The 13276-nt window shown below is 40.3% G+C and overlaps 1 protein-coding gene across 1 annotated transcript; it reads right to left on the bottom strand.

The window, feature by feature from the left end:
* Window positions 1–12607: 12607 nt before the first annotated feature.
* On the bottom strand, window positions 12608–13030 carry LOC145802479 (uncharacterized). Its single transcript, XM_082895204.1, has one exon. The coding sequence runs from the start codon at window positions 13028–13030 to the stop codon at window positions 12608–12610; it is 423 nt and encodes a 140-aa protein (XP_082751330.1).
* Between the last annotated feature and the right edge of the window lie 246 nt (window positions 13031–13276).

Here is a 13276-nt window from a genome sequence, read left to right as displayed (position 1 = left end):
TCCATCCAACATTCAGGTGATCGACATGGCCTTCCATACAAATCCTCAAAAGGTGCCATCCCGATACTAGAGTGATAGCTATTATTATAAGCAAACTCCACCAATGGAAAGTGTTCTTCTCAACTGCCACCAAGATCGAGAACACAAGCTCTCAACATATCCTCCAAGATCTGATTTACCCGCTCAGTTTGCCCATCTGTCTGAGGATGATAAACCATGCTCAAGTCTAACCTAGCACCCAAAGCATGTTGAAAACTCTTCCAAAACTCTGCCACAAACAACGGATCACGATCTGAAACTATATAAACTGGTGCGCCATGAAATCGCACCACCCCCTGAATATACAGTCTAGCAAGTTTATCCGCAGTTCGGTGAACACTGATAGGAATAAAATGAGCAGACTTGGTGAGTCGATCCACTATCACCCAAATAGATTCATTACCTCGCTTAGACCGCGGCAATCCATCCACGAGGTCCATAGAGATGTACTCTCATTTCCAAGTAGGAATCTCAAGAGGCTGCAAAAGTCCAAGCAGTCGTTGCTGTTCTGCCCTAACCTGTTGACACACATAACATCGAGAACATACTCTCCTTTGTATTTCTTCATACCTTCCCACCAAAACGTCCTCTTCAGGTCATGATACATTTTAGTCCCACCAGGGTGAATGGTATATCGGGACCTATGGGCATCATCCATAATCTCTTTCCTCAAACAATGTTAGGTACACACAACCTGCCCTTGAATCATAATCCCCCATCTGAGTCCACAGACCAATCAATAGGACAACCATCGATCAAATCCACTACAAGGTCATCAAGCTTACTGACAAGAAACCCATCTAAATTATGCATCTGACGAACTTTACCCAGTAACGTCGGCTGCACGGTTAAACTACCAATGTATGCCCTCTCAGCACTCTCTATTGGTTGAACATCATGCATCAAAATTAACTCCAAGGACTTCCATTCTTGAATCATCAAAGAAGCTATAATCCCATGTTGTCGACTAAGTGCATCAGCGACCACATTTCCTTTTCCCAGGTGGTAAAGGATCTCGAAATCATCACTACTGATGAATTCAACCCACCTCTGTTGCCTCATGTTCAACTCTTTTTGAGAAAATAGATATTTGAGACTTTTGTGATCTGTGTACAACTCAAAGTGCTCCCCAAACAAGTAGTGTCGCCACACTTTCAATGCAAATACAACTGCTGCCAACTCTAAGTTATGAGTAGGGTATCGTCTCTCATGAGGTTTTAACTGTCAAGAAACATAAGATAAAACCTTCTGATGTCACATCAACACATATCCCAACCCAGTTCCACTCACATCAGTAAACACTACTAACTTTTCCCTTGTACCAGTATAATTAACACCGAAGCTGTAGTTAACCGCTATTTTAACTCCTGGAAAGCTTTCTCACAATCATCTGTCCATAAGAACTTCACATTCTTGCGGGTCAACTTCGTCATGGGTGCTCCAATAGTGGAAAACTTCTCTATAAATCTCCTGTAATAACCGGCTAGTCCTAAAAAACTTCCCACCTCTGTAGGGTTCGTAGATTGCTTCCATTCTTTGACAGCAACAACTTTCTCAAGATCTACCACTATCCCTTGATTGGATACAACATGCCCTAAAAATTGAACTTCTTTCTCCCAAAAATGACACTTACTGAACTTAGCGTATAACTGCTACTCTCTCAAAGTCTACAATACAACTTTCAAGTGTTCTCTGTGTTCCTCCTCATTCGTAGAATATACTAGGATATCATCTATGAAGATAATCACAAACTTATCTAGATATGGTTAAAAAATTATGTTTATCAAGTCCATGAAAGAGGCAGGAGCACTGGTCAAACCAAAAGGCATTACAGGAAATTTGTACAACCCATATCGAGTCCGAAAAGCAGTAAGTGGCATACTTTCCTCTGACACACCCATCTGATGGTAACCCGTTCTGATATCAAACTGAGAGAACATGGCTGCCCCCTTTAACTGATCAAACAAGTCATCAATTCTAGGTAGTGGATATTTGTTCTTGATAGTCACCTTGTTTAGCTCTCTGTAATCTATGCACATACGAAAAGTGCCATCTTTCTTAGAGACAAAGATCGCGGGTGCTCCCCAAAGGGAGTTACTTGAACGTATGAACCTTTTCTAAAACATTTCTTCTAGCTATTTCTTCATCTCCACAAGCTCTTTAGGCGCCATTCTGTATGCCGCCTTACATATTGGTGCAGTTCTCGGCATTAAGTTAATGTGAAATTCTACTACCTGTCGATGAGGAGGTCCAGGTATCTCCTGGAATACATCCTCAAACTCACAGACCACATCTACCTCACTAATATCCTGCTTAGGGATTTCTACTGAGCACAGAAAACTCATCATCACCGACTCTTCTCCATCGCTAGAAGTGTGGGAAAGTCGTGGCATACCGGGAATATCTATATTTACAGTCTTTCCAGCACAATCTAGAGTCACAAAGTGTTTTCCCAGGCAATCCATACCCAAAATAATTTCAAACCCCTCAAACCCTAACACATTTAGGTCCGCATACAAGACTCTACCTGCAAAGTCAATCTCAAAATCTTTACACATCTCATAAAGAGTAACTGCCCCTCCTAAAGTGTTCTCAACACGAATAGGTCTACACAATGAGGTAGTTATAAGGTGTTCTCTTTCTACAAACTGTCTAGATATAATAGAATGAGAGGCACCAGTATTAAAAAGTACTTTAATGGGTTCTTGAAAGAGATTAAAAGTACTTTGCAGCCACCACCTTCAAGTTAAACATACAAAAAGAATCCAGTCATAAATGCTTAGAATAAATTTTATCACCAAACTAAACCAACTAACCCATGTTTCCACAATCCGAGGATCACCTAAACTCTCATAAGTCTAGGGTAACCTAGAGCTCTGATACCAAACTGTCATGCCCCAAAATTTAGACAATTAAATATTGAATTAGAACTAAACCCCAATCAATATTCCATCATCCAAACCCTAGGGGTAAAACAAAAAAACTAAACGCCAACCAAACCATCCACCATAATTTCATAACTAACCAATACCGTCAACATTAAAGTAACAATAAATAGTCAAAATAACTTAAATAATGTACGGTTACAAACCATGCCAAATTATCCCAATACTAAAGTCATAAAAAAAAATAATAAATATATAAACTAATATCAATCCAAAGCTGAAGAAAACAAAAGAAATCCAAGAGATATGTCCAAAAACTATAGTAATTCCACATCACCACCGCAGCCCCAACTAATCCTGCAAAGGAAGCTCAGTTGCTCTCAAATAAAACGCGCACAAGGTGCCAAAAGACAAAACGGGTCAGTATATAAGTATACTGATATGTGTGCAAGATTTAACACCCACGTGTATAGAAATGCACCCATTCATACTTAAATAATTCGAATTGACCAAAACTCAAAGAACAAATGTTGTACAAAACCAAATTTCTTAAAAGGCAATTCAAACGAATTTAGTAGAAACTTAACAGGTTGAGAGAAAAACTTGATAGAAGAACCTAGACAGATTTTAAACGAAAAATTTGAAACTGAAAACAAACAGAAACTGTCTTAAGATGATTTTTTTTGGAAAAGTTCAAAACACAAAAAATGTGCAGAATAATGTTTTACTTCAATTTTTCGTAAAACCAATAAAAATGAGCTCGTTTCGTGGGTTAAAACATCCTCTAAAATCTGCATTACTAAAATAAAGCAAAACTACAATAACCAAGATTATCCGATTATAACTTCTAATCGATCGTTTTACTAAAAAGTTAAAACACAAAAGTTGTCTAGAATCATGTATACATGCCTCTGCTCAAATTTCATAATTTATCGAGATCGATTACTATTTTTCAAGACATACAAATCAATACAATTCACACTATACCAAAAAACTCATAATTAAATTTTTTGTACCTTAACTCCACCACTTCGGCCCTCCACTTCCGGCCTACACATATATCCCATGTGCCTCCCGTATACCTAACACCGCTCCGAAACCAAACTTGCACGGGGATATCGTCCCGAGTTTGACCCACACTCCCCAGATAGTTATCATATACGTATGCGCGTAAATCAAAGCACTTGTATACTCATGAGAACGAGGCAACAATATCATATACACAACATCTCACTCATGAGAATAAACATAACAATGCCAAGCCTAAGGCATTCAAATAAATCTCATAATCCTCACTTTTTTTTTCATACACTCTTTCTCACCAACACCCAAATAAAACAGCAATTCATGGAGTCATGGTGGAGTGTAAGGAATTTATCTATGGATTCCTAATTTATTTTAATTTCATATAACCATGAGTGTGATTACAACCATAAAATAAATCCCTATAAAAACCCTAAACTTAGCATACACAACTAATCAAAATTATTAAAATCAACCAATCAATCAACTAAAAACCCTAAACCTTACATACACAACGAAACAAAATAATTAAAATCAACCGATCATCTAAAAACACTAAACCTTACATATACAACTAATCAAAATAATTAAAATCAATCTAACATCTTTATATAAATACAAAATCAAACTAACATCAAATAAATAAATATAAATAAATAAAAACAATGAATTAAAAATAAATCAAGAGAAGTGAGTTTTGTACTCACAATATTTTTTTGAAGATCAAAGAATCACTTAAGAGAATTAATGGAGCCACTAAAATAAAACCCTAACTCTTTTCTTCCTCTCCTTTCTCTTTCACACACACAGCCGCTAGACCTCTCTTATTCTTGATTCCTCTCTCTCTCTCTCTCTCTCCCTCTCTCTCTTCCTGTGGCTTTTTCTTTGCTGCCACACCTCTCTTTCTTTTCTTTTCTTTTCTTTTCTTTTCTTTTGATTGATTCCTAATCCTATTCTAACTTAATAACTATTATAATATATTATATTATATAATACAACATAATTATAATACATATAAATATAAATATAAGATAAAACAAATATATGTATAACACCACTTTTTTTTATAACAAATATAAATAGATAAATATATGGATTAATTAAATAACACATTAAATTAATTAAATATCACATTAAATTCTCATGTGACCACACAATTAATAAAGCCAAAAATAAAATAAGATAATAATAATCATAATAATAATAAATAAAGACTTAAGAAAAATAGGGTCGCTACAATATGCACACCTCAAAAGAATCTCGTCTCGAGATTCGATAGAAGACAGTACTAGGCAAAAAGTTTTGGGTGCATACGCCGAACTTTCTCTTCCAATTCCCAAGTGATATCATTCTCATCCTTGCTCCATTGCATTTTTCACCAAGTTTACTTTCTTGCATCGCAACTACTTTACATCCTGATCTAGAATAGTAACCGGTCGCACCACATACGTTAGATCATCACTAATCTCCAACACTTCTATTGATACTACTTGGGAAGGGTCTTGCACACACTTCCGCAATAAAGATACATGGAACACATTGTGAATCATAGCCAAAGTCGGTGGTAGTGCTCAATCGTAAGCCACATTACCTATCTTCTCAGTGATCTCGTATGGTCCCACAAATTTGGGTGCCAACTTTCCCTTTTTTCTGAACCGCATGATACCTTTCATCGGCGAAACCTTCACAAATACAAAATCTCTGACATTCAACTCAACCCCTTTACATTTTTTATCAGCGTAACTCTTCTGACGGTTTTGTGCAATCTTAATTGTTCCCGAATAATATTTACCTCCTCTATGGTCTCTCTCACCAACTCTTGCGCTAACAACAGTGCATCTCCTACCTCCATCCAACGTGCAGGTGATCGACATGGCCTTCCATACAAAGCCTTAAAAGTTGCCATCCCGATACTAGAGTGATAGCTATTATTATAAGCAAACTCCGCCAATGGCAAGTGTTCTTCTCAACTACCACCAAGATCGAGAACACAAGCTCTCAACATGTCCCCCAAGATCTGATTTACCCGCTCAGTTTTCCCACCTGTCTGAGGATGATAAGTCGTGCTCAAGTCTAACCTAGCACCTAAAGCATGCTAAAAATACTTCCAAAACTCTGCCACAAACAACGGATCACGATCTGAAACTATAGAAACGGGTGCACCATGAAGTCGTACCACCTCCCGAATATACAGCCTAGCCAGTTTATCCGCAGTTCGGTGAACACTGATAGGAATAAAATGAGCAAACTTGGTGAGTCGACCCACTATCACCCAAATAGATTAATTACCCCGCTTGGACTGTGGCAATCCATCCATGAAGTCCATAAAGATGTACTTCCATTTCCAAGTAGGAATCTCAAGAGGCTGCAAAAGTCCAAACGGTTCTTGGTGTTCTGCCTTAACCTGTTGACACACATAACATCGAGAAACATACTCTCCTACGTCTTTCTTCATACCTTCCCACCAAAACGTCCTCTTTAGGTCATGATACATTTTAATCCCACCAGGGTGAATGGTATATCGGGACCTATGGGCATTATCCAAAATCTCTTTCCTCAATTCAACAATGTTAGGTACACACAACCTGCCCTTGAATCGCAATCCCCCATCTGAGTCCACAGACCAATCAATAGGACAACCATCGATCAAATCCACTACAAGGTCATCGAGCTTGCTGACGAGAAACCCATCTAAATTCTGCATTCGACGAACTTTACCCAGTAACGTCAGCTGCACAGTCAAGCTGCCAATGTATGCCCTCTCAGCACTCTCTATTGGTTGAACATCATACATCAAAATTAACTCCAAGGACTTCCATTCTTGAATCATCAAAGAAGCTATAATCCCATGTTGTTGACTAAGTGCATCAACGACCACATTTCCTTTCCCCGGGTGGTAAAGGATCTCAAAATCATAACTACTGATGAATTCAACCCACCTCTGTTGCCTCATGTTATTTGAGGCTCTTGTGATCTATGTACAACTCAAAGTGCTCCCCAAACAAGTAGTGTCGCCACACTTTCAACGCAAAAACAACTGCTGCCAACTCTAAGTCATGAGTAGGGTATCGTCTCTCATGAGGTTTTGACTGTCGAGAAGCATAAGATACAACTTTCTGATGTTACAACAACACAAATCCCAACCCAGTTCCACTCGCATCAGTAAGTACTACTAACTTTTCCCCTTGTACCGGTATAGTTAACATCGGAGCTGTAGTTAACCACTATTTTAACTCTTAGAAAGCTTTCTCACAATTATCTGTCCATAAGAACTTCACATTCTTGCGGGTCAACTTGGTCATGGGTGTTGCAATAGTGGAAAACTTCTCTATAAATCTCCTATAATAACCGGCTAGTCCTAAAAACCTTCTCACCTCTGTAGGGTTCGTAGGCTGCTTCCATTCTTTGACCGCAACAACTTTCTCAGGATCTACCACTATCCCTTGATTGGATACAACATGCCCTAAAAATCAAACTTCTTTCTCCCGAAAGTGACACTTACTAAACTTAGCGTATAACTGCTGCTCTCTCAAAGTCTGCAATACAACTTTCAAGTGTTCTCTGTGTTCCTCCTCATTCTAAGAATACACCAGGATATCATCTATGAAGATAATCACAAACTTATCTAGATATGGTCGAAAAATTCTATTTATCAAGTCCATGAAATAGGCAGGAACATTGGTCAAATCAAAAGGCATTACAGGATATTCGTACAATCCATACCGAGTCTGAAAAGCAATAAGTGGTTGTAGATGTCCCCAAACGTCCCGAGAAAATCCCGCTTTGTTCATTGGGCTCACTACAGTTCGGACTCAACGTCACGGTTCTGAATCTAATCTCACAAAGTGCAAATGCAAGATCGATAAATCACCAATGAGTCCAAATCCGGCAAATCGTTTTGAAAAACTGATTTTAGAAAGAAGTGCCAAACATGGACTGCTTTGCCAGATACAGAGTCGCCACCTAAATATTTTATTTTGGGGGAATTTAGGAAACCCTGACTCGTGCCTAAGGCCACGTGTTTGTCATCACCAAAGTTGCCTCGGCTCGGGAACTTGGGTACGATTGGGGAAGGTCATTTCATGAGCACCCCCGCTCGGCCGATCAAAGATCGGCCACTACTAAGCATGATATCTTGTTTTTGAAAACACATGTGCTCTTATTCCGGTTATTAACCTAGAATTACTATGTGATGCGCACAGCATACAAGTATAAACTAGATTGCCTAAGTTGGAACAAAGCATCGCATATCCGTTTGTTTTGAAAATGGATTGAAGTTTGCTACTCGCAAGGAGGCTAAAATACAGGTTTCGACGAATTATTCCAATTCAAGCAACCCAACCTTCACCGATAAGTATTTAGGCAGTTATATCACATAAGCACATAGCCTCATGGTAAGCATGCTATCATGGTAGTCACTCCCACGCATGCAAGGATGCTGAAGCATAAACACTAACTGAGTACTCCGAGCCAAAGAAAGAAGCTAATTAGAAAACATGCATAAATCCTAACTATGCTGAGATACCTAATGCGACACATGCAAAAATGCAACTATAATAGGCTCGGCTATTCTAAGATGGCATATGGGATGCAACAATCGATACATGTATTCAACTTGGAATTGAAATACAATGCAGTTAGCATGATGCGCCGAGCCTGGTGCATGCAATACAGATGAATGAATGCAAACATGCGAACATATAGATGCTAATTGAAACATGCCCTAAAACTAACCATCATAAGCTGGTAAATAAAAGGAAGAAAGACGTGGGGTTGGAAGACATGCATCACACACACGCACACTTATTACAAAGTTCGCCCTCTCGCGGAGGGTCCGAATAAATAATACAGAACCAACTAACTAATCTAAGCTAATTAAACTAGTTATTACACAACCGAAATGAATAACGAATTACAACTAAATATTACACAACATTAATTAATTAACAATTTAAACTAAGGAAGCAAATAAATTAGCATGCAAGCTACATGAAATGGACTGCCTCAGCTCTGTTCTGAATGATAAAGGATGCATGCATGCTTGAGTCGCCTTGTTGGGAAATCCATCGCGATGTCTCAGCTCGCCTTTGTTTGCAATTGAACTCAAAAACTTGCACAAAGCTCTAAGGAGATGAAACTCTACCCTGGGAATCTAGGGGAAGGCTATCGACCAGCTGTAGGCATTGGAGACCACCTACCGACCACCCTTGGTGGTGAAAACTAGAAAAGGTGGTCGGCTTGCCAGAAAACCTGGTCGGCCGGCCAGTTTCTTCTCCTGGTTTCTGCATTTTCTTCAACAAAGGCAAGAGAGAGAGAAGGCAAAATATTTTCAACATATGTGTGCCCAACCACTCTCCCCGTCATTGCATAAGCTCTAGGGAGTGTAGTCCTCAATCCTCGTGCCATCAATTACGCATCTCGATGCATGATGGTCGATGAGTCGAATTGCACGACTCAATGTGAAATGAATGCACATGTAAACACCTAAAGCCAACAACTCTATCATGGATAGTCAAGAGTGTCGGTGACCAAGAATCGAGGCATGTTTCGTCACTTTGAGTACAAAACGTCCCTCATTTCCCGTGTTTGGACTAAACCCTACTCCAAACACAATGCAACAAACAATGTATGGACAAATGCAACTCTGGCATGCGATCTAAATGCAATGTAACTAAATGATGCGAAGATGCACGGAATGACATGCAAGCATGCAAATGGCATACACAATGCTATGAACTAATTAATGGCACACTCAATGCACATGGATTATATAGCATGCATACACAATGCACTAACATACGCAATGTTATGAATGAGGCATACGCAATGCAATGATCAAACATGCGATAACATGGACTATAGGGCATACACAATGCAAGATGGACTTAAACCAAGATGGATGGACCCTGGCCACACCTAAATCAGTGGCCAATATGATGAAAATGAGGCAACAAAGTACATGCAAACATGTACAAATGCAAGGGACCAAACCTAAGGAACAAAGTGCAACTCTACCAAAGCATGACAAGGATGAAATATGGCATACAATGACATAAGTTCCAGCTCTGAAATGGCATACAAGATGGTCCCGAATCATGCAAACAATTCACCCGATGCATGTTGAATGGCTCAAATACCGAAACTAGTGAAGTGCATTACATTAGAGGTATGCAAAGCAATGCCCAAATGAACAAACCAACCCCAAATAGTCCCTATGCAGGCCCAAAACAGTGGCAAAATGGACTGAGATGATGGCTTGAAGTGCACAAAAATGAAGCCCATGCAATGGCCCATAAATGAGGTATACAAGCACAACTCTCAAACGCATTTAAAGAATAGAAAACAAGGGAATATGGCACAAGTATAAGCTCTGAAATAACATATTCAATGATGCCAAAACATGAAAACAACTCAAGTTAAGCATGCAAGAGGCTTCAAAACTCAAAGCTAGGCAAGGATATTACACTACAAGCATGCATGGCAAGCATCATTCGACCATGGGACCTCAAAACAGAGCTAAGGAAGCCCAAATCATGAATAAAATCAATTTAGAACATGGCCAAAATATGCTAGAATCAAGGGCCAAAACAACATGCAATGTGAGCTTGTGAACATGGATTACACTACAAGCATATGAAGCATTCAAGAGGCCACTAAACCAGAAAAATTCAGAGACATGGCATGCCAAATAAAGCCCAAAACCCCACTGAAACATGATCAATGCATGCAAGAATGTCATGCTCCTTTGATAGTCTATAAGAGAGGTTATTCTACACATGCAAGAGACACACCCAAGATGACAAAACCAACTCTGGACAGAGCCTAGGCAGGCCCTAAAAGTCACTGACAAGGGCCTGAAACAAGGCTTGGAGGTGTGCAAATGAAGGCTCCTTTGATAGGCCAAAATGCAAGCAAACAAGATCAAAAAGAGAGAGGGTCACCCCTCTCTGATTTAGGACCTCAAAACCATATTCCAACCACTGAAAATCTGCTGGATTTCAGTGGCTAAAAGGCCAAGCAAGGACTAGCTCAAAGGCCCTATGGCATGGCACAAAACACGGCCAAATGAGGCATGCAAGAGGGTAGAAGACCCTCAACACCAAAAGGGCCTTAAACAAACATCAAAAGGACCTCAAAACAAGACTTTTTTCAGTTGACAACAAAGCTCAAATATGCATGCAAATAAGGCTAAGATATGGATCAAAATAAAGCTTAAAAGCGGAAAAAAGTGTGTTACCCTTGAAGCTCAGCAAGACAACAACTTCTAGACCCAAAACCCAACTCCTTAACCTCTGAAAATGGCCTCCAAGAAGCTCCAAGAAATGGTGGAAGGGTTAGACTTTGAGGTGGTGTGCAAAGGTGCAAGAACAATACACTTTTTGAGCCAAAATAGAGAGATATAGAGGGAGATGTATTGTATGCCTTCAACAAACTTCTGAACCTCTACAAAGGAGGAGGAGGCCTTCCTTTATAGACCAAGGAGTCCAAAGCTTCTCAAAGAAGCTAAAAACCAAGGCCAAAGATCCTCCATACACGTGTATGGAGGATGCAGACTGTGCCTTCCAGTTGGCATAGCTGGCAACAACTCACAAAGACAAAACTGGGGGAGGCAGGCCGACTAGTTCAGGTGGTCGGCCGACCACTTCCCCTAGTCGGCCGACCAGTTCAAAAGGTTTAACTCAATGAAAGGTGGTCGGCAGCCGCATTTGATGGTCTCTCAACTGAATGCAAGCTAGTGGTATGGTGGGAGACTAGTAAATGTGGCTCAAAGACCAGGGAGACCAACTTCCTGACAAGAAAGTCGGCTGGCGGAAGAAAAGCGATCTCCAAGGAGAAAAGGTGGTCTCCCACCGTTGTACCACCTCCCAAACAATGAAAACAAGGTCCATGCCAAAAATGAACCAAGACGGACGCAAAACGAGGGTTCGGGGGTCAAAACGCGCAGCCGGGTGCCCCGAAAGCAGGCTGTTAAGCAACGAAAGTGGCACGCGACCACAAAGGTGGTCCCCCAGGTGACAGTGTCCCTCTAGAGAGAGGAAGCAAGGTGTGTGCCAAAAACCGTGCCAAACGGAGAAAGTTAAGCGGTCCCGAACCGAGGCGCACGGCCGACGGCTCCGAAAATCGGAAACTGGTCTCCAAACAGGAAAAGTGGCCTACGACCACGAAAAGTAGCCTATGGCCACTGAGGGATGGTCTACAAGACCTCTCCCTCCCTTCAGGAAGAGAAAACAAGACCTGGTTCACAAACCAAGGCAAAGCACAAAAGGGTCCTGAGGTTCGAGGGTAAGGCTCTCAGCCGAAACTCCGAAACCTCAGAACGAGCACAACATGCACCATCACCGAGCGCTCAATTGATGACGTCTGAGCCTTAAGGTCGATCAAAAATGGAGTGTCTACAGTGGTATACTTTCCTCTGACACACCCATCTGATGGTAACCCATTCTAAGATCAAACTAAGAGAACATGGATGCCCCCTTTAACTGATCAAACAAGTCATCAATTCTAGGTAGTGGATACTTGTTCTTGATAGTCACCTTGTTTAGCTCTCTGTAATCCATGCACATACGAAGAGTGCCATCTTTCTTGGAGACAAAGATCACGGGTGCTCCCCACAGTGAGTTACTTGAACGTATGAACCCTTTCTGAAACATTTCTTCTAGCTACTTCTTCGTCTCCACAAGCTCTTTAGGTACCATTCTGTATGCCGCCTTAGAAATTGGTGCAGTTCCCAGCATTAAGTCAATGCGAAATTCTACTACCTGTCGAGGAGGAGGTCCAGGTATCTCTTGGAATACATCCTCAAACTCATGCACCACATCTACCTCACTAATATCCTGCTTAGGGATTTCTACCGAGCACAGAAAACTCGTCATCACCGACTCTTCTCCATTGCTAGAAATGTGGAAAAGTCGTGGCATACAAAGAATATCTATATTTACAGTCTTTCCAGCACAATCTAGAGTCACAAAGTACTTTCGCAGGCAATCCATACCCAAAATAATTTCAAACCCCTCAAACCCTAACACAATTAGGTCCGCATACAAGACTCTACCTGCAAAGTCAATCTCAAAATCATTACACATCTCATAAAGAGTAACTGCCCCTCCAAAAGGGGTCTCAACATGAATAGGTCTAGACAATGAGGTAGTTATAAGGTGTTCTCTTTCTACAAACTATCTAGATATAAAAGAATGAGAGGCACCAGTATCAAAAAGTATTTAATGGGTTCTTGAAAGAGATTAAAAGTACTTTGCAGCCACCACCTTCAAGTCAAACATACAAAAAGAATTCGTTCATAAATACTTAGAATAAATTTAACCACCAAACTA

This window comes from Camellia sinensis, chromosome 11 (assembly GCF_055761805.1).
Source record: "Camellia sinensis isolate YWXY chromosome 11, ASM5576180v1, whole genome shotgun sequence".
NCBI lineage: Eukaryota > Viridiplantae > Streptophyta > Magnoliopsida > Ericales > Theaceae > Camellia > Camellia sinensis.
The sequence above is the reverse complement of the archived record's forward strand: the minus strand, read 5'-3'. Positions and strand labels throughout refer to the sequence as shown.